The sequence below is a fragment of the Aquila chrysaetos genome, chromosome Z, assembly GCF_900496995.4.
Source record: "Aquila chrysaetos chrysaetos chromosome Z, bAquChr1.4, whole genome shotgun sequence".
Taxonomy (NCBI): Eukaryota; Metazoa; Chordata; class Aves; order Accipitriformes; family Accipitridae; genus Aquila; species Aquila chrysaetos.
In genome coordinates, this window is record NC_044030.1 from 13684095 (window position 1) to 13710067 (window position 25973).

Here is a 25973-nt window from a genome sequence, read left to right on the forward strand (position 1 = left end):
ATGTCCATATGCTGGAGGTAGTTTCTGTCATCCCATTAGACCTTAATTTCCTTCTGTGGCAGCCAAATTCTAACCAAAGTTCTTTAGTTCTGTTTTTAGGAGATGAAACTTTGCCTTGAACTAACTGGCTTTGTGCTACTTACATGTCCCTCCTGGCTTGGAGCGTCCCATCAGGAACCAGCTGAAGAATGTGATGAAATGCATGAGTTACCCAAGCTCGAAGAACTGACAGGCAAGAACTAGCAGGCCAGCTTAGCTAAGGAAGGGCTACTTGAATGGCTAGTCCAATCCCACTGGTGTCAGTGAGAACCTGGCCAGTTTTCATTAGCATGAAATTAATTTTTCTTGATGTCGCATTGGTGCCAGGAGGGCTGTGAAGGAGTTTGTGCATTGGTAGTGATGGATCTCACTCACCTCTAAGTCCTGTGAGCCTGCCAGGAGATTCTACCCCACAGTAAGAAAACCATATGCATTTCTTTTGCTGAAGAATTACATCCCAAACAACTTCACAACACTTCTGCAAGGTTATGTTTCTTTTATTTGTATTTGGATTTCATCACTTCATCCACTAAGATTGATTTGAAAAGTCATCTTTCCTTTTCTTTTAATAAGTACAACAGTTAGTGTCGGTCTCTCTGCCCATGCAGTTGAACCACCATTTAATAACAAACAGAACTAAAAGAGCCTAAGACACATCTGACATCATTAAAAAAATTAACATACCAAACAGCACTGATGCATAGAGGAGGAAAAGGAATCAACCACTTATTTCTTAGAAAGATGCATCCCCCTTAAAAATTATCAAAATAAAAAAATGTATTCTGTGGGGAAGAGCAGGGACTGTAGATATGCACACACTGATACTTCTATATCCATATCCCCACCAAATGTGTGTGTGTGTGTGTGTGTATATATATGCGCGCACACATGCACGCGTATGTATGTATTAGACTGGAGAAGTAATTTGTATTTTCCCTGGCAGAATATTATTATAACTCTTTATTATATTATATCTGTCTTTAAAATAGGAAAACTTATTAAAACAGAAAAGAAACAACTACTTTAATACCTCCAACGTTATTTGGCTAAACCTTGAAGAACACTGCCTCTCTATTTAGCAAGAAATACATGAAAAATCAAGGTTGATCATTTTAGATGTAAAAGTATACCACTACCAGGTTCTTATGACTGATTTGGCTTGCTTTGCCTTGGAATAGTCTCCATAATTATTAAAAATGTCTTTAGTTTCTTCCAATATATAGGAAAAAATGTCTAAACACTGACCACTTGTCTGTACTGGGTGCCCCAGTGTTATCCCCTTTCTAAAGCACTTAAAGCATGTTATATAATAGCAAGCATATTACTGTTTTATACATAGTGCATCCTGTTTTGCAGTGCTTGCAGGTACCTCCTGCTCTCTTGCTTCTGCTCTTCTGAAGAGATAATGCAAAGCCAACCCTTGACGGTCTCTCCTCAGAGGGTGTAGTTGAGAGGTATCCTTTCTGGAGGTACAGAGAGAGGTGAGAAAGCTACTTTTTGCAAGAACATCGTCCTTGGGAAAGCGTAAAGAAGATCAAAAGGCAGAAGGCCAGCTCTGAGACTTCACTTCCAGAAAATCTAAGAAACCTGAAGAACATGCAGAAAAGGTAAAAAGCAAAAGGAAGGAATGGCTTTTTGTGAGAGGGCTCCAGAATTGCTAATTTATTCAACCCAAAGTACAAAGGTGCTAAAAGACCATTTTAGTCTATTGTTAATAGAGACTTGGTAATAGTGGCTCCCCGAGGGTACCGTTCTCTGTGTCCTCTCCGGAGAGGCCCAGTGATTTTTCTTGCACATGATCACTGGGACAATGTTCATCCCTTAGGTTTCTGCACGTCTTGAGTAGCTGTTTGTAGGTCCCCATAGAGTTACACGTTAACTGTTTTCTTCCCCTTTCCCTGCCTTGTTCTTAATGAATCCATTGGTCAGGAGAATCAAATACCTTGTCTGGTATAAGTTTTGTTGCGTAGAGCTTGAGTGCTTGGAGAAAACTCAAGTTTTCCTAAGTACCCAACTTCTCTCAAATCTGGTGGAAATCATCAATTTCACTCCTGTGTATCAGTAAAAAAAACCCCTTTGATAGACCCTGATAGACCCTTCATAAAACCTAAGGGAGGTTATGTTAAGATTTGTTTCATGTTACATTTGTCACTACAGTGACACTAGTCTATGTTCACACAAAGTAGAAGTTCATTACAAAATCCCTTATTACAGAGAAATGAAAGCTATTAAGTCTTTAATCGCTGAAGGCAATTTTGGTATCACAGGATCCTTTCACACTCTGAAGTAAAGCTGCCTGTGGTCTCAGTCAGCTGAAGTGATCCATCTCATAGTGCCTTCAAGCTTAACACTTAACAGCATCTCAAGTAGCAGACTAAAAAAAATTGTTTTTTAGGCAAGAAAAACAAGACCTGATTGAAAGACTAGAAAGGTGATTAAAAAAACCCAAAACAACAAACCCAAACAACCTCTTCCCCACCAAATCCCAGAACCATATGAAATGCTGGAATGATTAGGAACATACATAATTGGTAAGATCAGGTAGAAAGTTTTTCTCAGTAGGTTAAAAGGGTGCCTCTGCATACAATCATGTTTAAACTCAGTTCTCATTACATATCCTGAGGAATCACATAAACCAGGACCCGCAATTAACAACAAAACCACGATTCTGTCCAGATGTGACCCCAAGCAAATTACTGATGAAGCTGGAATCCTTGAGCACAAGATCCAAGAGGATGCTGCCCCTCTCCTATGGGAAGGGATAATACGACACTTTGATGTAGTGATGCCACGTTCCAGACATCATTCTTATTGGGATATCAAATACCAGGCACAGGAAAAGGAGAAATGGCCCATGGCCTGAGACGGCTGGGCCGTGGCTGAATATCTCTGCAGTGGAAGCAAGAGTACCTGTTGCGAGATACTCAGCTGAAGGCCAAGCCCTGCCATTTGGACAAAGTTTATTTCATCACCTAGCAAATTCCATGTTCTTCCCAGCAGAATAAGCAACCAAACCAAGTACATTTTGCACTTCTTTGTGGCTGGTTCAGCTTCTGGGCTGCAATAGGTTTTTCCCATTACAGGAATTGTGGCCAGGTCAAACACAAATCCTCTAGGGTTCAACTCTGCATTTCCCTCCTTTGCCTCATACAGTGTGCTGTACTAGAAAAGGAAACACAAGAGTTTATGAAAAACAGTTTTAGAGAAAGGAAAATACTCCAACAGGTAAGTTTTGCATTCACAAAGAGGTTATTCAAAAATAATTCAAAGTAAATGGGAACAAATTCTTCATCTTCAGACTGAGCTACAGTAAATAGACTTAAACAGCGTATGGTAAGTAGTGTAATAAAATGAAGAATAAATTATTTTATGCATAAAATACCATGTTTTTCAATATATGTAGTGACTTTGATCTTTACGCACAAAATTCCACGCATTTGCATCTTCATGTTAATCTTTAAAATATAGCACTGCAGTACTGCCCAAACGGCAACTGACCACGGTGAAATTCAAGAGCACTGTATCGGCTACAGCTCCATCTCCAACAGTGCAACAGCCCAGTCACTTTGGAGGAGTACAAGAAACCCTTTTGTATGCAATTAATGTTGTAATTCCAGGCAGTTGTGATCCACACGTACCATGTACCTTCTTCCAAAGATGTAACATTTCTCATCTTCTTTAAAATAAGGCAACTAAGCTCAGCATTAGCTGTGGCAATGAATTCCACAAGCTAGTTATATCCTGCAAAAGTGCTAGCAGGCCAGAAATTACCTGTGTGCGCATTCCAATCCCCAAAGAATTAACCTGATTGCAAAGACCACTGAAGGAGGTAGGAACACTTCAGTCCATCCCCTTGAAAGCAAAGGATAATGCTGCTTGCATAATTCTAAAGATGCAGAAAAGCCTCCACAAGTTACACTGAATGTTCACAGACAAAAGCCCTTTGTCCCAGCAAGGACGTGATCACTAACATTTACAAGCCCTATTTTAAGCAGGCAGGCAAGCAAACCAGAATGTACCACCACATGAGCTAGAAAAGGTTTGCTGTTATTCTTTAGTGTCTGCTACCCCTCTATTTTGAATGTTCCAATCACTGGATACTCTATGAGATTTGCTTCTGATACTGTCTCAGAAGATGTAAACATACCTAACTCACTTGAGAAGGCAGCAACGGGGTTCAGCGCTTACTCAGGAAGGAATAATCTTTCACAATAATACAAGGGTGCAAAATTCATTAGAAGGCACAGAATATATAGCTGTGTTCCACTTGATTCCCATTTATTCAGCTCTTGTGATCTCTCTGTTAACTATTGCTTTTGTTTTCTTTGTAGAAGAAAGCCTCTTAGCAGGACATATTTGGCATAGAAGACTTGATTTACTGCAATGGATCCTTCCAGGCTGTCCATACATGTGTTAAATTGGACTGAGTACTGGAAAAAAATTTTGTGTTAGTCCAGTGTAGAAAGCAAGCCACACTGCTGGACACTGTTTAGATGCAACTGAGACCTTCACTTACTCCCTCCTGCTCTAACCTTTATACTACTCATCTTTACTGTATATTCCTCCCAGTTATTAAAATTAAATTTCTTCCCTGAAAAGATGAAACTTTAAGGTGAATGAGAGGGATCCTTTTTCTAAGAGGATGGGAGGATATCAAGTTACATGACAGATTGGTGTACTTCAGAGGGTACTTCAGGAAAATGCTGACTATTGCTGCTTTTTTAGGTAACATAGAGATACTGAGCAGATTTGCTGTCAGTCACAGTATGAATTCAAAGGGAAGACTTCAACACTGCAGAGCTATATCTGGATTCCTACTCATCTAATTGAGATCAGGCTGTCCCATTGTCACCTGATTATGAGACACAATGAAGCACAAACTGCCTGATCAGCTGAAGGACAGGGCTGTGTTCCTGGAAACACAAGGCTTGCTGGCATTTGGGAATGGTGGCCAAGCCTTAGGTGGCCTGGTGAAGGGTGGGGGGGCATTAAAGGCTAAAAGTCTTCTGCAATTCCAGACCGTCTTAATATTCTGCTGCACTTACAAAACAAAGCACATACCAAGAAACAAAAGAAAAAGAAAACAACATTGCAGCTAACAATACAGTTTTGTTTCAAAACAACTAATCTGGAGGTCAGCCCAGGGACCTGAATTTCAGTAAAGCTTTAGCAGCAGGAGCACAGTCTGTCATCATTCGTGGCTGAAGAGGTTCTTGTCCCTAATGAAGGAGCTAGAACTAATATGAAATTGATTCTTCTTTGCCTCAATAATCCATGTCGCTCAGATGAGCTTCCTAGCAGCATATTCAGTGTTAAGAACACTGACAGTGGTGGGAAGCGTTTGTGAAAGTAACTGTGGTTCCCAACTTTCCTGCTTTCAGGGATTAACAAGCAGGCTCAGTCCATGGGGGCTGTCACGTTCTTGAACTCTGCAGTAAGAAGGAAATTGGACCTTGCTTTTCTTCAGTGGGTAGCTTTTTAGTGACACATCCTGGTTGTCATCTCTTTCTGTAAAACAAGAAGGGGAAATTAAAAAGCAAATGGCATTTGTTGTAAAGTGTGCATGCACCTCTTCCCAGGTAACAATTCTGCATCTCTGCAAATTCACACGGTTTTATATGCCACCATGGTTCTGCTCCTCTCTGTCACTTTCAAGGACAACGAACATAACTGGCAATTAGCATGCAGCATGTTGTCATTTTTGACAGCTTTAATACCCTACTAATTCCCTAGCCATGTCAGGTAAATGGTTTTGCATCCCCCAAAAAAGAAATACATCAGCTGCAAAAGCAAGAAACTTTTTAATTTAATATAAGAAAAAGGATTCCAATCATTGCCATTGAACCCGCAGCCAACAGGAAACGTGGCGATACATTCTTTGTGTAGTTACTTCTGCCTACACGTGGACACAAAGGGCACACGGACACAAATCTTCTTTAACACTTGACCAGAGCTGAGGCATTTGTCTCTAGGATGGGGTCTTGGAGCATTCATAGACTCCATTAGGAACTGGGGTTTGGGATCCATACAGGATTTAACTGATCTGATTTACAGGCACTCTGATACAAACTCTCTGATAACTGTCTGCCCCAACTGGCTGCCCCATTCTATAAAACTCTTTGTATTTTTCAGCAGATTTTCTGCAACAATGTATCAGATCGTCTGTCCAACAGCCATCCACATACATCGCATAAATGTGTGCCATTTGCTGCCAAGGCTGAAGGGTTGCCACATCTAAGGGTCATCATATTTGTGCAGGTTGTTGCTTTAGGTCCTCTTTCATAGTGTCTCCAGACTGTACAGTATTTCCCTTGGAAAATCCATTTAGATTTACCAAGTTATCAGGAATTTCTAAAAATCTTCTTAGCTTGCTTGAATAATTTGTTATAATTTATAAGATCATTGGTATCTAACTTAAAGGGCTTCCTGACAGTATTGTAACTGTATCTTACTCTGTGCTTAACAGATCTTTTCTCCACCTAGAATCCTATGTAGAACTGTAGGACTTCTTTCCCCTTCCAGAGCTTTCATTAGTTTTCATTTCTTGTTGATTCATAAAATTTCTGGCATCACTTGTTATTTTGCTGTCATGCATGTAACAGAATGAAATATTGTCATTTGCAGCTGTTATAAAGACAATGGTAATTAGAATAATAATTTACACAGTAATGTGTGATCTCCATGGCAACCCATACAGTAATCTGAACTAGTAGTTGCTTTTCCTTTCCTCTAATTTGTTGAAGGTGGCAAAGGTGAATATTCACGGAAAAATCTGTCTCTTTTTCTCCTTAAATGTTTTGGGGTTTGTTTTTTTTTTTTTTTTTTTGGGGGGGGGTGTTTTCCTTTGAAACAGCTGCAATTAGGCTTATTCCTTCAGAGCAACAAACACCAAATGCAGAATTTAACATAATTCAGCACGCTGTTGGACAGCTTCCTACTGTTTTATACACAAGCATATACAAAATGCCTCTCCCTCTTCTTTTTTTGAGAGATCAGAAAAAGCAACTATTCTAGGAAATACTGAAGAGCAGCATTTAATTTACTACTACACCAACACCATGATAACTAGCTCTGACCAAAGTAGGCATCTAGAAGCTGGTAAAATCCAGCAGCACGCAGTTTGATCTGAAGCCCTCAGGAAGCTCTTCCCGGGCAGGGCAGGGCAGGGCAGGGCAGGGGCCACAAGCCCTGATATGTTTTGACACCATGCAGAAGTTTCACTGACAGGGCCCGACACCATTTCCAAAGCTGTTTTTCCCAGCCGAGGATGCCAGGTGCTGCCCTGGCTGCTCCCCAGCTGCACTCCGAGCTGCCTCCATACGGTGGTGCCAGGCTTTTTGCTACCGCCTGAGGAGGCACATGCATTGCGGAGACTGTTCAGCACCTTCCTCAGCAAAATCTGCCACAAGCAGAAAGGAGCTAAAACACACTCAGGAAGGGAGTATTTATTGCCAAAGTCTGTGTTTTCTTCCCAGATTTTAAATAATTCTTTAATTTCCCTTATCTGAAGATTAATTGGGTGCTAATGCTTCTGAAGGCAGTGTTAAACTTTACAGACCCCTAAATTTACACATACTCAGTGTCTGCACGTCCACACTGTGCTACTATCCTGTTAGAAAAGCAGTAAAGAGAGTAATGTGGACACTATTGGAGTCATTGTAAACTTGGTCACCCTCCTTTGGGAGCAGTGGGTGGCAAACTGCCTCTCAACAGAATAATAAAACATCATAAGCAACATATTCAACATGTAAAATGCATCTCTATTCTCACTTTAAAGAAAAAAATAGCATCAGAGGCAGGAGTTTAGACATGGATAAATGTGTCCAGGCAAAGGAAAGAACAGAAGCCTAGATAATCTATGCATGAGATGTAAACTAGAGGACTTTAAATCAGTTTGCCATGTGAGTTTCAGCTAGGTGTCAGCTGTGAGTGTTTCACTGCTCAAGAGTCATGACACGTAAACCTACCATGCCCTTCCTAACTTTTCTGTAGAGGCAGAATTTATTTTTTTATAGTAATACAAATTCTCCCCAAGCCTCTCCCTCCCTTCATTTCTGGATTTTTGTGTGGTTATACAGTTATATTCACAGTCTCTTACATCCACTATCTCCCTGCTAAATCCTATTCCCCCTGCCCTGTCAGGAGGATGTTGCTGCAAATGGCTCTGCAGTTTTCTTCCTGCTTCTACTTAACAGGCCTTCTGTTCCAACACCTGCTTGGCTTTGGTTTTGGAAATGCTCACCAAAGTTGTAAAGTCAGAAAACCTTAAAACTTACAAAACGTGATCATCTCTGATGCACAGAAATTTTTTCTGTATTGACCTATATTGTTACCAGTTAATGAGGGACACAGAAGTACAGACATATGGTCACATTGAATTCCTGCACATACGTGCCTAAGCTTTTACTGATTTCAGCCAATGACAATGAAATAGATGTGTTTTTTAAAAAAAACCACCAAAACTTGATCCTTGAAACAGTGAATTGGTACATGCTTTGTGAGAGTGACCTACTTCTAGCTGTTTTTTTCTTAGAGGAATTTACAATAGGGAAGAAAAACAAACAGAAAATGCTTTCTCAAAGACTGATATAATTAGGAAGCTGGCAAAGAAAAAGTTAGCTTCACTCAAAATGCTGGTGAGAATGAGATGAAGGGTCATACTCACAGTGCCCAACCTCAGCCAGACGGCAACATGAGGCATGCTGTGTGCTGCACAGTCTACTGCTGAGCCTTTTATAGAGCAAAATGCTCCTACTTGCCAAATGCTCCCTCTGAGATACTTACCTTTAAAAACTAATCACCCGCTCTTCACAGAGCCTGCTGGAAAATCTCTCACTGATTCTGATGGGCACCAGGGAACTTAGCACACAGTCCCACTCTACTTAACTCAGCAGAGAAGTCCCTCTCAAACCTCATCAGAGATCTGGCTCCTTAGTTATTCTGGTGGTGCACAGCCACTAGGTGAGCACTGCCTTTAACACAAACTCAAAGCTGAGTCTTCTTCAGTGTTTCCTGAGACTTACTGGTTTTGTGCTTCTCTGAAACTTTACTGTTCATTTTAATTTGGGAAATATGTAGAGGTATATTCTTGACTAATGATTACCAATTAAAAACACGTAAGAGTACTTCCCAAACATGCGAAATTACAACTAGCCGTTGACTGACTCATCTGAGAAGGCAGGAAGACTGGAAACACTGACTCTTTGGCTTAAGGTACTACCAATACCCAGCCCCAGCTGGATATTAAATGAAATATACAGGCTAGACAGACAAGCTAGAGAATCAGACACAGAGATGCGGACAGGCACACACAAACATTTTCAAAGATCCTTAAAACTTTCAAAGTCTTTCTGTGCTGACTAAACACACAAAACATTGTTAACAGAAACTCTCCATACCAGAGCTTCTGATACCAGATGTGCTTCCTCTTGCAAATGAATTTCAAGAAATTCCAGAGCGTTATTCTGTATTGCTGCATTGACTTGCTCTTGCTCTGAATTTTGGATTACACAGTTAACTCAAAAAATGAAAGCAGAAATAAATTCTGGTTTTCAAAGCCAAAATACAAAACAGAAAAATCTGGACCCTATCTGTATGTTGTGCCCACAGATCAGCCACATCGGAGAATTTAACACAGAACTAACTTCTAAGGTAACTTAAAGAGAAACATTTGCTATTCTTTGTCAAGTCCGTAAAAGTACTTCCTCACTTGCTGGAGTTAATGCTAACAAGCCACTTTGTAAGCACCAGAAATCTGTCCATTGCGTTAGCATTTGTGATTTCATGGAAGGATGCATTCCTCAACATTTTCCAGGGAATACCAACATGATTTCCCAGAAGAAGTGAAAAAAGCAACACAGAGTCTTAAAAGGGTAATCAATCTTTATCTCTGATAGATGTCTGGTCCTCTTCCCTCCGTACTGCTCTAACATACTTGTCAGATACATTCAGCACATAAATCTATACCTAACTATTTTAATTTCCACTCCACAGTTCACCTTTAAATAAAGTAGGAAAAGAATGGGAAAAATCGGACATCTTACAGCATGCAAAAGTAGCTGAAGAAATCTCTTTTTAACGAGACAAATCTACCTATGGGGAGATGCAGATCAAATTTGAATGTGTTACAAGAAGAATGAGTTCCCCAATAGAGAATCATGTTCTTCTAAGAAATTAGTGTTTCTATGCTTGCGTGAGTCAAATACGGAGTGGGGAAAACGTAAGGCATAAAAAAACCTGACATCACCTTTCTTCCAGTATTTAATAGAAGCAAGGGGTCTGCAGTCTGTCTTGTGAAAAAGCTGAGGGGAAAGTGGGTGAAGTGACATGAATAAATAGTATAAAAGCATTTATAAGAACACCAGAAAATTAATAAATGCAATAATCATCTTCACTAAAACCAGGGCTGCTTTAAAGATCTGAATCCTCCTTCAGTGCCTCTGTCCCACCCTCACTTCCAGTTCCCCAAACCGCAGCAGAGCAGGGCTTGCCATTCCCCCTCCTCACCTCCTACTGTCAGTTGGCAAGCCTAAGAATGATGTGACAACAGCTTGTTTTAGCCCTTTGACAACTGTTTTAAGCATGGTGAGGGTTTAAGATATGGATGCAAGTGTCTCAGCAGAGAAGTGATTAGAGGAAAAGTATTGCCTCCTGACAGGCAGGGATACCTTGCCCAGAGGTACCCAGCAGCTTGGAAGACCTGGCCAAGCAGTGGACAGCAAGGAGATGCCAGCAACGGACACCATGCCCAATTCACGTGTCCCAACTTATCAACTTAGAGAAAACAACCTTCCACACGTAGCCTGCCATGTACTCGTGTCTTCAAACACTGCAACCCCCCAAAAAACATTGCCCAGCCTTAACCATATTCTCACAGTTAAGCAACTTAATATCTGTGTAACAATCCTGTGATTAAATACACGATGTTGGGCAGGAAGGCAATAGCCAAACAACCCTTGTGATGTGTGGTTCATGATTAGAAGGCTCTGCTGGAGCAGACACAAGCATCACTGGGACATACATTTCTCCTCCCTACTCTCACAGACAGAAAAGCAAGCCACACCCAAGGGGAATTGCATATATATGCAGAGAGGCTCAGTGATGTACCCACGGAGCCACTTCACAGAATAAGTAGATGAAGAAGCAAAAGGTTTAAAAGAACATTTTACATACTGCTCTTCAAAGCACAAATGGCTATGACTTCTGCAACATTTTTGTTTTCTTCACAAAGATTTCAACAATTGACAAATAATCATCATGTGGACAAGGCTCTTTGTATCCTGGTCACAAAAGAGGCTGTTTACTATGGAATAGCACAGATCACGCGATCTAAGATCCTGTGCTGTACAACTAATCTATATTCAGACAGCTAATTGACCAGGATAGGAAGGCTGAAGCTAGATTTGTAACAGATAACTCATTTGCAAAACTCCTTTTTTTCTGGCGTTTTTAGTTAAAGCCACACCTTGAATCTTCATTTAAAAATTGTTTTCTTCAAAGTTACTAAAAAAAATTTCCTCTACTTCTTTAGTTGCCCCCGTCTCTGTATATTGACAGAAAAAAACCTACAGACTGGTAATTGCTATCCAATGGGCATATTGATCATTGGGGTATTTCCTTTGTTAGGTTTCAGGTCATCTTCCACTTGAATGAGTCTCAATTATCATGATGCACAGGACTAAATTAATCTCTCCTACAATCTGATTGGCTTCAGGGTAGTTATTTTGAAGCTAAGGATGGCCTGATAATAATCCTAGTTGATTACTCCCGAATTTGTATGGTGATGTTTGCAGGACACAGATAATACTCCTGTCTGCAAATGTAACCTCTTATCACTGAGAACAAAGGCATTTTATCAACTGACTGCAAGCAGGAACAGTATCAGGAAATTACATTGCGAAATGCACCTGTCAGTAGGGTTAGATCCAGGCAGATACACAGAACATGCATTTGGATGACCGACTTGCTTAAAGGCATCGTATTCCAAGGAGGTACTTTCACCTTCTGTGTGTTTTTATATTCTGTAATGATAAAATAAAAGTCCATCTGCTGGTTTTAGTGTATCTTACCCTATTAAACAGACTTCAAGTGTGCTCCTTTTGGCACTGAGGTCATGCAGAGTGAATAAGCAAACTGTAACACTATCTCTAGTGTAAAATTTTGCAGAAAATGTACCAGGAGACATGTTAGTTCTCTACTATGAACTACAATTCTGTTGCATATAGTAGGTATTTTACATAAGTAATTTTATACACTAACAGATCTATTTAAATGGGATGATAAATACATCTTTCCCTTTTTTTTACAAAACTGCCACTAGGAAATCTCAAGTTCTGCTGTGTCCTGGTTTCGGCTGGGATGGAGTTGGTTGTCTTTCTGGTAGCTGGTACAGTGCTGTGTTTTGAGTTCAGTATGAGAAGAATGTTGATAACACACTGATGTTTTCAGTTGTTGCTCAGTAGTGTTTAGTCTAAAGTCAAGGATTTTTGAGCTCCTCATGCCCAGCCAACAAGAAGGCTGGAGGGGCACAAGAAGTTGGCACAGGACACAGCCAGGGCAGCTGACCCAAACTGGCCAAAGGTGTATTCCATACCATGTGACGTCATGTCCAGTATATAAACTGGGGGGAGTTGGCCTGGGGGGGGGGATTGCTGCTCAGGAACTGACGGGGCATCGGTCAGCAGGTGGTGAGCAATTGCACTGTGCATCACTTGCATATTCCAATCCTTTTAGTATTACTGTTGTCATTTTATCAGTGTTATCATTATCATTATTAGTTTCTTCTTTTCTGTTCTATTAAACCATTCTTATCTCAACACACAAGTTTTACTTCTTTTCCTGATTTTCTCCCCCATCCTACTGGGTGGGGGGGAAGTGAGTGTGTAGCTGCCTGGTGCTTAGTTGCTGACTGTGGTTAAACCACGACATGCTGCTGCTGGTTTTTTTTAAGCAGTGTTTTATTTGTGAAGATTGACAACATTCAATCAGTGGATTGCCTCATTGTTTCAGTCTAGTAAGGGCAGCTGATCTACCTTATTCAGAGAAGCACAGGATATATCTAAACTGGGAGGATGATACTTTGTTAAAGAAAATGAACATCAGTAGTTCTCTCCATACTAATAAGAACCGCTGAGATGCTAATGCACACAGGACAAAAGCATTTCCAAAAGCATTACAGGAACCACAGTGGAGGAGTTCTCATCTTTTACTTTTTGCAGTGCTGGTGAAAAAGCTTTTTCCTGTCTCTGGTTGCTGTTAATGTGCCTTCCACACAGAGCACAGACAATCAGCAAGGACCCCTTCTACTAATCAGTATAAGAACTACTATAAATGGACCCATACAAATATATATGGAAAAGCCTATTTTATCAAACTCTTAAAGGTTTTGCCACCTTATGATTCTACCTACAGTGTATTCTCTTGGGTTTTTCCTTGATGGGGCATGAACTGCAACTCTGCTTCACATTGGCTACAAGTTAGTAGAACAGGCAGAGTAAGGTATCAGGTTGTGGTTACTAAAGGAGCAATTTTGGAACTGATTCAGCTCAGAATTTAAACAGGGGGCAAGTCCATGTGCAGGAAGCTCACATGTGAGTAGAAGAGACACTTATGTATCCATTATAAAGCAAATAATTTCAAATTCCTTTTTTGTATCACACCTGACCTGGAATGCCCCTGTCATTTTTTGTGGTTTTTGCAACCACAATTGCTGCCTTCTACTCTGTTTTTTCTCCTTGTTGCCGTAACCAAGCCAGCTACTCACCACACATACTGTGCTAGCACAGAGCAACAACCTATTGACTAGGCAAGATTCACATCAACTCATCAGAAGCTCAAAATGAATTAAATAATTATGGAAAAGATTTTTTGTGTGTCATGTCTTGTATTACAGCAATCTCATAGGAGTTAATTGTAAAAAAAAAAAAAAAAGAAGTGCAAAAGTATCAGATGGATGCTATTTTGCAGTTAGTTTCTGCTCTTTTAATGTTTTGCAAAATTGAAGACATTTGGAGGAATAAGCTTCTTCAAAATTTTCCAGTTCTCGCTTTATTCTGGACTGTTAACTATAACTCTTTTTACCTTCTATTAATAATGTCTTTGAAGTACAAATGTGATGTTGTTTATTGCAAACTACGAAATGTGGATTAATTTGGAGAAGCCCTTTTTATTCAACAAGCTGTAATTTACATCCATTAGCTTAACTTTAAAACAGGACTTATGTGGTGTGCTCCTCACCAGCAACAGACACCTGTACTTATGTACCCACAAAAGAGAGGTAATTGTGTCAAAGCACAAGACAGCAGAGTGGTTAATCCACAGCACCAAAAAGAACCACTCCAAAACCTCTGATGAGTTGATGACACACAGAAAATTGTCAGTAGGAAAGTCCTTCTGTCCTCCTGTTCTCAGCAGTCCATGCTTGGGTTCAGTGCAAGCAAAGCAGCTGATGTGATAAAAATAGTCATTAAAACATGCATACAGAAACTATTTACTCAGGAACTCTGGCACTGCAGTGCATCTTATGACTCTGCTTTCTTTGAGCATCAAAGCTGAGAATCCTATTTCTCAGCAATGTTAAGTCCTAGAGTTCTCATTTCCCCCCTAACTTCTTGCAGGAAATGGAGGGGATGGAAAAGATGGCATTTATTTAGCTACCACTGGTTTCTTCTTCAGTTAGTGATCAGATCCATTTGGTGAGACATTCTCATCATTTTTACAATGTAAAAGAAATCCTGTTGGATATTATCACCATATCTCATCGAAGTGGAAAAAACGGATGGGGGGCAGAGAATGTTTGGTTTCTTCCTTTTTTTTTTCTTTTTTTTTTTTCCTCCTTTTTTTTTTCTTTTTTTTTTTAAGAAGGAAAAAATACTGCTGGTTAGGTGGCAGCAGTGACAGGCCTTGCCTGAATGGAGACTCTTCTACTAAAGCAACCAACCAGGGGAAAAAAAAAAGAAAGAAAATTATACCTACTTTAAAGTTGGCTTAACAAGTATTTACCTGATTTTGGATAATACCTGAAAAAGTACTAAGTCACTCTACCACTTTGTGATGAGTAACAGAATTTAAAGCAACCATAAGCAACAACCTTGTAGGAAAACTAAATTATTAGATAAATTCATACTGTGAGTTGTTCTTGTGAACGCACAAGTACCTGAATTTTGAACTGTTTTAGAATAGCTGTATGCCTACATTACATGCCTAAAGACAGCCACAGAACATGCACACATTGGTAAATGACCTCTGACTCAGTTAACAGTATGTATACACATATTGGGTGTTAGTTCTGCATCTACTGACACATGTAACTGTTGGTCACAGTTTTCTACAAGACACATGATAAATATTTAGGAAGTGAGTTTTGCATTAAGAGAGGCTGATAGTAAATTCTATCCAATAGAGGGCACGGTGTACAATTTTGTGGGAGGATAGACAAAAGCAGGCCAGAGGAGGGATGGAAAAGCTAGGTGTCAGCTTCTCCAGAAAGAGCTATTTGGATTGGGCTTGCCTGTTCTTACCAGAGTGGCAGCGGGTTGCCAGCTCTCCGTCTGAATGCCCCAATGTCAAGGGATGAGGAAAGCAGAAAGAAAAGCTTTTCATACAGAAGCTTCACTGGTAGATTTTTGGGTCAGAATCTGCTAACAAGAGATTAATTAGGGAATTACCAGTTATCCTTCTGGAGCATGAGCAGCATCTATGACGCTGAACAAGATTAAACCTTACATGTTCCCTGCCTAAAGCTTAAGCCAGCAAGACAGCACACAGAACACACTGGGAAGTCTAGAAGGATAAAAACCCAGAGATATCTTTAAAACAGTGTATTAATATTATTGTTGTCTTGCTTCTTGTAAGTGCTGTAATACAGGATGCTTCAGAAGGATCTAAAGGGCTGTACTTTGATGGCAATGACCAGCAATATAAAAATCTAATTGGGTAGCTATAAAGGATAGTGATAACAAGAACACAGTGAATTTAATGAAATCAGTTCTCCTCTCCTTTTTAGCTCAAACTGTCCTCTGCTGACTGGCAAATAATTTATATTTTACAGTCTATTGATTTATGGGTACCATCACTACTTTCATGAAGATTGTAAATGGACATATGGAGCAAATGGACTGGAAAAGCACAAATTCTAATTTTCACCAAAAACATAACAAATTAGCTAAGCAGACAAATAATAATTTGGAAAAAAATTCTAGTGAATTAAGAAAGGTATACTTTTATTTTAAAATGTATGCTTGAAAAATTTGTCTGCAGAACAAGTCTCATTTAATCATCTTGTTTAACTCAGCTGTGTTTCATCTGAGTGTACCCTTGTCAAAATGCCCATACTTTGCCATGTTTTGTTAAGCCTGCTACTGCTGATTTTTCCACTGTGATCACTGGATAGGGCTAGTGCCAGATGGGCTATGTTTATGGTATTTCTACTATGTCTACAGCATTTCTGGTAAGGAATTGCCTGATGAGTAAACATTTTTTGTCGTATAGACAAAGATGCAGCAAAGCTGCTAATTATTTTGTGAAAAGATGCACTGTTTGTAGTAAATTGGATGTGTAACAGTAGCTACTTGGGCTTCAAGCACAGTAGTGACAGAGCTGGGGGACTAATACTTACCTTGCCGTAGCCCTGGCAAAGCAAAAAGCACGAAAGAGAAACACTTACGTGTTCACCTGAGCACCATCTGCCTACAGTACTTTAATTAGCTCATCCTGAAACAGACAGGGTGCTTGGAGAAACTCATGTGAAAACAGAGACTTCTTGATTTGGTATTTTGCACTTCTGTGTGATCCCCTAAACACCTGGCAGGACTAGCACTAGCAACTGCTGCAAGCCCAAACTCCCACCTGAAGGTAGGGACACTCATTCTTCCAGCACACAGTGAAGGACTACACTTTTGGCTATGTTTGTGCTGTCAGAAGCGCAGGCTGCCACAAAAGCAACAGTCGCACCATCACATTTCCCCTCCCAGCTCCATGTTTCCACCACCTGTCTTGTGCCAGTATTAGGCTATGTATAACCACTCAGGAAAAGTGTCCTGGCAAAAATTCCAGCTGTTCAAGGAGCTAGTAAATAGGACCCCCTCAGAAATTGCCCTCAGGGACAAGGGAGCAGCAGAACAGAGCTGGCAGATCTTTAAGGGCACTTTCCACAGAGTACAAGAGCTCTCAATTCCCATGTCTAAGAAATCAGGAAAGGATGGCAAGAGACTAGCATGTATGTGTCAAGCCCTGCTGGTCAAACTAAAGGACAAGAAGGAAATGCACAGGCAGCGCAAGCAGGGACAGGTATCCTGGGAAGAGTAGAGGGGTACTGCCCGGTTGTGTCGGGATATGGGGTCAGAAAGCCCAAGGCACAGCTGGAGCTGATCTTGGCAAGGGACACAAAGAATAACAAAATAAGAAGGACTTCTGTAGGTATGTCAGCCAGAAAAGGAAGGCCAAAGAAGGTGTACCCCCATGATGAACACGACAGGCAAACTGGTAACAGCAGACAAGGAGAAGACTGAGGTATTCAACAACTGCTTTGTCTTCACTGTCAATGTCTTTTCCCACATCTCTCAAGTGGATGGACCACAAGGCAGGGACTGGGGAGCAAAGTCGCTCCCACTGTAAAAGAAGATCAGGTTCATGACCACCTGAGAAATCTGAACATGTCAGGTCTGTGGGACCTGACAAGACACATCCCAGAGTCCTGAGGGAATTGGCTGATGTAATTGCCAAACCACTGTCCATGATACCTGAAAAGTCATGGCAGTCAGGTGAAGTCCCCATTGACTGGAAAAAGGGAAACACTGCACCAATTTTTAAGAAGGGCAGAAAGGAGGACCCTGGGAACTACCAACCTGTCACCCTCACCTCTGTGCCTGGGAAGATCATGGAACAGATCCTGCTAGAAGCTATGTTAAGGCACATGGAAGACAGGGAGGTGATTTGAGACAGCCAGCATGGCTTCACCAAGGGCATGTCCTGCCTGACCAACCTAGTGGCCTTCTATGATGGAGAGACTACATCAGTGGACAAGGGAAGAGCTATGGATGCTGTCTATCTGGACTTCTGTAAGGCCTTTGACATGGTCCCTCACAACGTCCTTCTCTCTAAATTGGAGAGATATGGATTTGATGGATGGACTATTCAGTGGATGAGGAATTGGTTGGATGGTCACATCCAGAGGGTAGTGGTCAACAGCTCAACGTCCGGATGGAGATCAGTGACAAGTGGTGTCCCTCAGGGGTCTGTATTGGGACCAGTACTGTTTAATATCTTTGTCAGTGACATGGACAGTGGGATCGAATGCAGCCTCAGCAAATTTGCAGACTACACCAAGCTGAGTGGTGCGGTTGACACACCTGAGGGACAGGATGCCATTCAGAGGGACCTGGACAAGTTCAAGAAGTGGCCCCACATGAACCTCATGAGTTTCAACAAGGCCAAGGGCAAGGTCCTGCACATGGGTCAGGACAGCCCCCGGTATCAATACAGGCTGGGGGATGAAGGGATTGAGAGCAGCCCTGCAGAGAAGGACTTGGGGGTGCTGGTGGATGAAAAGCTGGACATGAGCCATCAATGTGCACTCACAGCCCAGGAGGCCAACCATACCCCAGGCTGCATCAAAAGCAGCATGACCAGCAGGTTGAGGGAGGGGATTCTGCCCCCCTGCTCTGCTCTGGTGAGACCCCACCTGGAGTACTGCATCCAGCACAGGAGACATGGACCTGTTGGAGCGGGTCCAGAGGAGGGCCACAAAAATGATCAGAGGGATGGAACACCTCTCCTATGCACAACGGCTGAGAGAGTTGGGGTTGTTCAGCCTGGAGAAGAGAAGGCTCCAGGGAGACCTTATTGTGGCCTTTCAGTACTTAAAGGGGGCTTACAAGAAAGAAAGGGACAGACTTTTTAGTAGGGCCTGTAGCGATAGGACAAGGGGTAATGGTTTTAAATGAAAAGACAGTAGATTCAGACCAGATATAAAGAAGAAATTTTTTACTATGAGTGTGGTGAAACACTGGAAGAGGTTGCCCAGAGAGGTGGTAGATGCTCCTTTCCTGGAAACATTCAAGGTCAGGTTGGATGGGGCTCTGAGGAACCTGATCGAGTTGAAGATGTCCCTGCTTACTGCAGTGGGGTTGGACTAGATGACCTTTAAAGGTCTCTTCCAACCCAAACCATTCTATGATTCTATGAAAATCACCAGTTTTGGCTGAGCTGGTGCTCAGCTGATCCATCCCTGGATCTGACTATGGTAACACAAAGGCTAGCTCTGACACAAGGAAGGAGAGAGGACTATCCAGTGAGCGGTGATAAGAAGGGCAGGATCACCATTTCGAGTTTCAGACTGCATTCATCTTGGCTTAAAATGATTGTGGAACTATACCTTAAGTGATGGTGTTTTTTTTTTTTTGGTAGAATATGGAAGATACTGGCTGAAAGGCGCAGAGATAGAAACACTGTCTTTTCACAAACAATGACACACATATGGCAGCACTTCTGACATCCTGGCTATAAGTACAAAACCAACTCTTCCTTTTCCCCATGTAGTTTCTGGTTGTTCTGCTAAACGTGCCTACAAACCTGTCAATTATTACATTCATGGGGTGCAGAGCAGCCTGCAGCAGCACACAAAGCAGCATACTGTGTAATACTAGTGTTGGTGGAAAAACAGCACATGAACATACCATCTGTGGCTGCAGGGCTACATTTTTCTCTGAATTTTATGGGAAGATCTGGAGTAATTCCACTGACTGAAAAGAAAGTGCCTCAGACTCATGTCAGTGTCATCAGGGCATCAATACAGCTCTGAATCATAAAATATAGGAAGGTAGAGTTATGGTCATTACACAAACCTCAATATGTAATTTCCTGAACTTTGAAATCTTCTGTCCCCCAGACCATAATAGATTTTTGCAAACAATATATAATACTGCTTCCTAGGGGGAAAAAAAGAGAAAGAAAAAAAAAAAAAAGAAAAAAACCTCAAACAACTGAACAGAGTTTAATGATTTGGTTAATGTATTAAATACTCATCTCTTTACTTAGTAGACTGCCTGGACAAGCACTAGAAATTCCATTCAGAAAGACAGTTTTCTACAGAGATGGGAAAAAAACCCCAACATTTAGATGGTCACTTTTAAGCAACTCCAAATATTGGATGAAAATGTTATCAGAATCCAATCATGCTATAAAGCCAATGGAAGCTTTTATACTGATAATAATGGAGAATAAGGCAAGAAAACCTTACTGTCTTTGCTTATCCTGCACATGAACTCCATTGTCGTTACCACTGTCCATTACCAGCTTCACCATTTTTATACACTCAGCTCCACTAACTGCCACCACTTCCAGCCCCAATGCTATCCATGGCTGATTGTCTCTGCATCTAAATGAAATCAGCATTTGAACAGTTATCAGAACAGCACATGTATATAATATCCTTCTCTATTTTTCTTCATTCAAGTGTAATTATTACTTTCTGTTCTTATAAACAAAATGTTTATAAAAGATTACTTCTGAGAAGAAGGTCAAAGTTTTCACAGGATGGACTTATAAAAAAAAAAAAGGCTTCTGGAGAATGAGCAAAGCAGATAGCCATATTCTGCTGTCTTTTAGCCCTGTCCTCAGAGGGAAATTTCACTGCCATCAATAGTTTCCAGAGTTATGCAAGAATCTGCTGGGAATCTGGCTGGTTTGCAATGTATTTTTGGGTAGTTCTGAAAGAGCACAAAAGGTACTCTTTGCTCTGTAAGAGGACACTACCTTGATTAAACAGAAATACGTACAAAAATGACATACACTGGTATCTCTGGCAAACAGATTTGTGCATTTGACAATTCCTAATAGCTGTGAGAGAAGCAAATGTACTCAAACCATGTGAATCATTCCCTCCTATTTGGCAGGGTCCTCCTTGCACATCGCTTCCTACTGCTCATTGGCACGATATGAATGCTTGACCTGCCCACAGTTCTGTAACTGGGTGGCCACAGAGACATGAAATATACCTGGCTTTGCCACCTAGATTTTTTATTCGAACATGAGTTTCAGGTTACATATTGAATATACAAGCCCTGAACACATTCTCAGGCCCTCTATGACCTTGCACAGACTTGCACAGCAAAAAGACCAAATATCTTTTTTTCCTTCGTTATCTCTCCTCCTTAGAAATACAATTTAAGGTTATGTTAATGTGTAATCCTCAATAGTGAGAAAAAGAGCTAGGTCCGCACCTCCCAGAAGTTTAAAAAAACCAAATGCATCTTGGGAACCTTGTTCCTTCAAGTGAATTACACAATGCTCAGCCCTCCAAATTTAACACTGAAATCTCACATTTTTAGGTGTTTGGTTTTTGTTTTAACTTAACTGACAAACACAAGCCACAGTGAAATATCAGGCAAATTAAAACACACAGATTAAGAAATCAAAACAAGACACTGCAATACACACAGATCAATGCTGAGAAGTTGGGAGCAGACTTGGCTGCATGACCAGCTGTTATCCAACAAAATGCTTTGCACTGAGATTCAGTCACGAATCTCTAAGGCCTCTGAATGAGAAGGCTCTTACATGACTGAAGGAGAAGTACAGCTGCTGGATTCTTTGCCTCTGTCTCTCTGTCTGATAGGCACCTTTCTGCTGGGGAAAAAAAAAAACCTACCCACTTTCTGGTTTAATGCCTCTCTGGCATTAACTTTATTGCTTTTCAGGTTGTAGTTTTTTCTTCCCCACACGCCTTCTAGAGGTCATGTTGCTGTAGCTGCTCTGATCCTCAGGTTTCATGACAGGATCTGTGCCTGCTTTAGCTAAGCTTGGAGTGCAGCAGTAAGCAGGCTCTGCAATCACCAAGCCAAACCAGGCATCTGAAGGTGGTCACCACCTAGCGCTAAAAAAGACACCCCACCCCCTCAGAGTGGGGAATGGAAGGAGGAATTCTTTTTCTTTGAAACGGTGTTATTTACGCTAGAGAAACTTCTTCTGTGACCTGATGCTGCCACATCACTAGAAGACACCTTCAAGTGATAGATACCTATAGGGGGGACCTGCTCTACCTATAGCAGTACTTTATACCTGCTAGTTAGCCTTTCTTTTCTGAGACAGGAGTAATGGAAAGTGATGCATATCAGAGAAGGTGCTCACCTCTCTTTAAGGAAAATCACATTTATGGTGATTTATGCTGTGTTGAGCTAAAGAAATCAAAAACTATTTGGAAGGGATTATGTTGCCTTGCATACAGCAGCTTAAAAGTAAAAAAAGCTGATGAGTGATCTATCCCAGCAAAATATATTAAAAACAGGTCTCAAGTTATATCTTAACTACAAAGAGCAAAGAGCTACACCTTTCGCAAGCAGGGACAGGGTATATGGTTGCATATATTGAGAACACTTTTAATTGAGATGAGGTATTGTGTGAAGCAGTTCTGAAGATATCCAATGTACGCTGAGAGAGAACAGGAACAAGGGTCTGGATCTGTAGTTCAGAGCCCAGACTAACAGACTGCTAGTTTCATGTGAACTCTACACAGCTAGGAAGCATGACAGCGTGGTGCTTGCACACTTCCCATTTTCACCAGTGGAACTCCTAAAGCAACAGCAAAGCAAATCAGCGAACACCGAGTTAAGGAACACAGAAGTTTTAGTCTTCCCGTTCCTTTTGTATGTGTCAAGGTATGCTGCCAAAGGTAGGAAGTTGAACTAGGAGCAAACTCTACTCTTATTACAACTCTTATTTCATCTCACCAGAGTACTTTGCAAAAACTGTTGAATGCAGGCTCACAATATTTCTGCCAAATGCTAAATATTCTTATATTCCACATGGGAAAACTCATGAAAAGTGCTCTTACCCAGAGACAGGCAAGAAACCCACAACAGAACTGGAAACAGAAAGCAAGGCTTTAAGCAACAGATTGCACATGACTTACTTTGCACAGGATGCTTTGTACTGGGCATAACTGGCAGGGCTTTGGTAGCAGGGGGCTACAGGTGAGACTTGTGGTGGGAGGCCATGAACTGCCCTGTGCCAGTCACAGCTACCTCCAGCTGCCCCTGAAACTGCTGCAAATAACCCACCATGTGCCAAAACTTCAACCAGACAGAGAAGCACATGATGCCTCTGCTCACAGCAGCAGCCGCTAAATGGAGAGGGCACATGGCAGGTGGCACTGTTGGGGATGTGGCCGGAGATGTACTTTTGGAAGGAAGTACCCTGTGCCAGAGCAGGCACACCCCTGAACAGACTGTGGGTCATCTGCAACCCACACCAGAGCAGGAACACCAGGGAGGGACTGTGTCCCATGGTAAACCCATGCTGGAGCAGAGGAAAATGAGTAAGAAGCAAGAAGCAGTACGCACATCCCTGGTCTCCTGCTTTGCCTCTCACCTCACCAAAGGGATAAGGAGTAGCTGAGTGTAACGTGTAGCAAAACCAAGGTGAGCTGACACCCAGAAGGGAGGAAGAGAAGTTTTTTAGTGAATTAGAGCTTGGGGAAGACAGGTATTTCTTCACCAAGTGTTTTGTTTAATTGTCTTTTTTTCCTTAATACCTAGATCTGTAATCAAAAGTTTTGTTAACCGGCAATAAATTAAGTAAAATTCCCCAAACCAAGACTGTTTTGCTCATGACATGCTTATAAAGTACTCTGGCATATTTCTCAAGTCCTACATACTACAAAATCCATTGTTAGAGAAAAGGATCACAGAAAGGAAGTAGATGGGCATTACTTGCTGTACCTGGGCTGTCGTTTGAACAGGAAGTTACTGGGCTGAGGCAGCTGCATTAAGATTCTTACTAAAAAGCACATTTAGATGAAATGTTTAAAGCACCCTATACAAACAGTCACATACACAGAGTGAGGGTAGGATGGAGGTAATAGGCACCACTCAGCTGGACAGTTTTGGCCATGGGAAGAGGCTCGGAAGTGAATTAAAATGAACTACTGCCAGTGGAAAATAAAGTCAAGTCACATAGGGAGCAGCACAAACCAGATGCGACATCTTAAACTTCAAACCTTAATTTATTTCCTGATAGCCTCCCCATGGAGGCATGCCTTAAAGGTCTTCTGAGAGCTCTCACAGTGCAGACTGCCTTGTCTGCCTGTTAGCTGCAGGAAAGGGCAGATACACTTTCAGACTTCTTCTTTTCCCCCAAGTTAACCAATTGGACATGCATTTTTTTCCTCAGGACCACCTGCGGGGTCAGTGACTGTGCCAACATCCTTTTTTGTCCCCACACAAAACAGTTCTATGAAGACTTGGGGATCTGTCATATTAACATAGCAATGGGGATGGGAAAAAGATATGCAGCATTTTAAACTATAGCCCCCCTCTTTGACTTTGGCAGAAAGGACAAGTTACACAGTTCCTGAATGGGAGCGGGAACTGTATTTGGCTCATTTGCTTCATTTGATTTTATAACTGCTGCACCGGGCTGCAAAAGGCTGATAAAATCTATTTTAAACAAAGAGCATAAGTCCTGCAGGCTAATATTAGTATTCATCTACTGCCTGCTTCCCCAATTATTCTCCCTTCTTGAAGCTATGTTGATAAATCAGTTGCCTTCATGTTTATTAAAGCATATGGCGTCTGTTTATTTAATCAGCTCTTGGCCCATTTTCTAATTAAGGGAGATAATGTGGGCTCATTTCCTGCCATGGTGAACCTGGCAGGGCACAGGTTGTCTCAACTACCCCATTAAAATTCAAGATTATTTGTAATGTCTGCTTTTGTTTGGCAATTCCTTCCCTTTCCTCTGCCCAGCTGAAGACAAAAATACAGATATATGGTTTTTTCTGCATTTCCACACTGTCAAGGACAGTAAGATGGAAGCAGGTGGAGCTTTGAAGGTTTGCTGATACAATGCCTCCCCAGTGCAGGTGAAACTTTTTTCTGGGAGACGCTGCATCCCAGCAAAGTTAATAATACTGCATCATATGATGATCCTAAGGGTAATTTTGTGAAGGGACGGAATGCTGGAATGCAAGGGTAAAGCACGCACCAGTTGGAGCACATTCCTAGCTTGCTCTGCTGCTGGACTTGGGCCACCTCCTGCACCACTCTGGCCCCAATCCTTCAATTGTCTGCTTAGTGCAGGAATATTGCTAACCACCAACTGCAGCATTAAATCATTTTTGTGCTCTCTGTATTCCAAAGCAAGCAAGGACCTTGTAACAGCCTTAAGATTGCCTCTCTTCCTACCTCTGAGATATCCTGCCTTGTATCTTGCTTGTGACACAGCCTTAGCATTTAACAGCTACAGCGAACCTAGGATCACTACTCTGGCAGGGAAATTCTCTTTTGCAGGGCCTCCTTCTATCCCTTAGGACACATTTAGATGGCATATTAAGTTCTCCTGTCTAGAAAGAAACCATAGATACATTGCAAGTTATCAATACATGCCATATGCAGTGTCTTTCAGCAGGCATTGTGAACTGCTGAAAACAAAACAATCCATTTTGTCTCACTTCACAGGCTCTCCTTCAATCAACATAAGCATATACATGTACCACACCTGCAACAGCTCCAATTCCTGCAGAAATGCCGGCAAACATCACTTTGCCACATTTTCAGAAGTGTTTCATAGCAACTATGCTATACACCTCCTTCCAATGTGCCTTTATGTGGAACAACAGAAAACTTGACATGGTCCTGGGAAGCCCTTTCTAGGTGACACTGCTTTCAGTAGGGATTTGGACTACGAGATATCCACAGGTGCCAGCCAACCTCAGCCATTCTGATTCTGTGGAAAAAAAAAAAATATCCCTAGTGGTTCTAGCACTTCATCAATAAGCTGTAGAACACAGTGTTTCCAAACTCTGACCCATGGAGAAATGTTGCCCTGATCCCTTTTAAAGTTGGCTAAATGCCCACAGTGAGGGTTTCTGCATAAAGTGCTTTCTGAATTGCACCTTACTTTTCCTTCTCTGCTTACACTTTTATTTTATTTGCATTTGC

At 41.4% G+C, this 25973-nt stretch overlaps 1 protein-coding gene across 7 annotated transcripts in view; it reads right to left on the reverse strand.

The window, feature by feature from the left end:
* Nucleotides 1-520: 520 nt before the first annotated feature.
* The window catches only part of MOB3B (MOB kinase activator 3B), a 118959-nt gene continuing 93506 nt past the window's right edge, over nt 521-25973 (reverse strand). For all 7 annotated transcript variants that reach the window (XM_030005000.2, XM_030005002.2, XM_030004998.2 and 4 more), the window contains one exon: nt 521-5547. In XM_030005000.2, coding sequence (XP_029860860.1) covers nt 5518-5547 — 30 coding nt within the window. In that variant the 3' untranslated portion in view covers nt 521-5517. The remainder of the gene's footprint in view (nt 5548-25973) is intronic.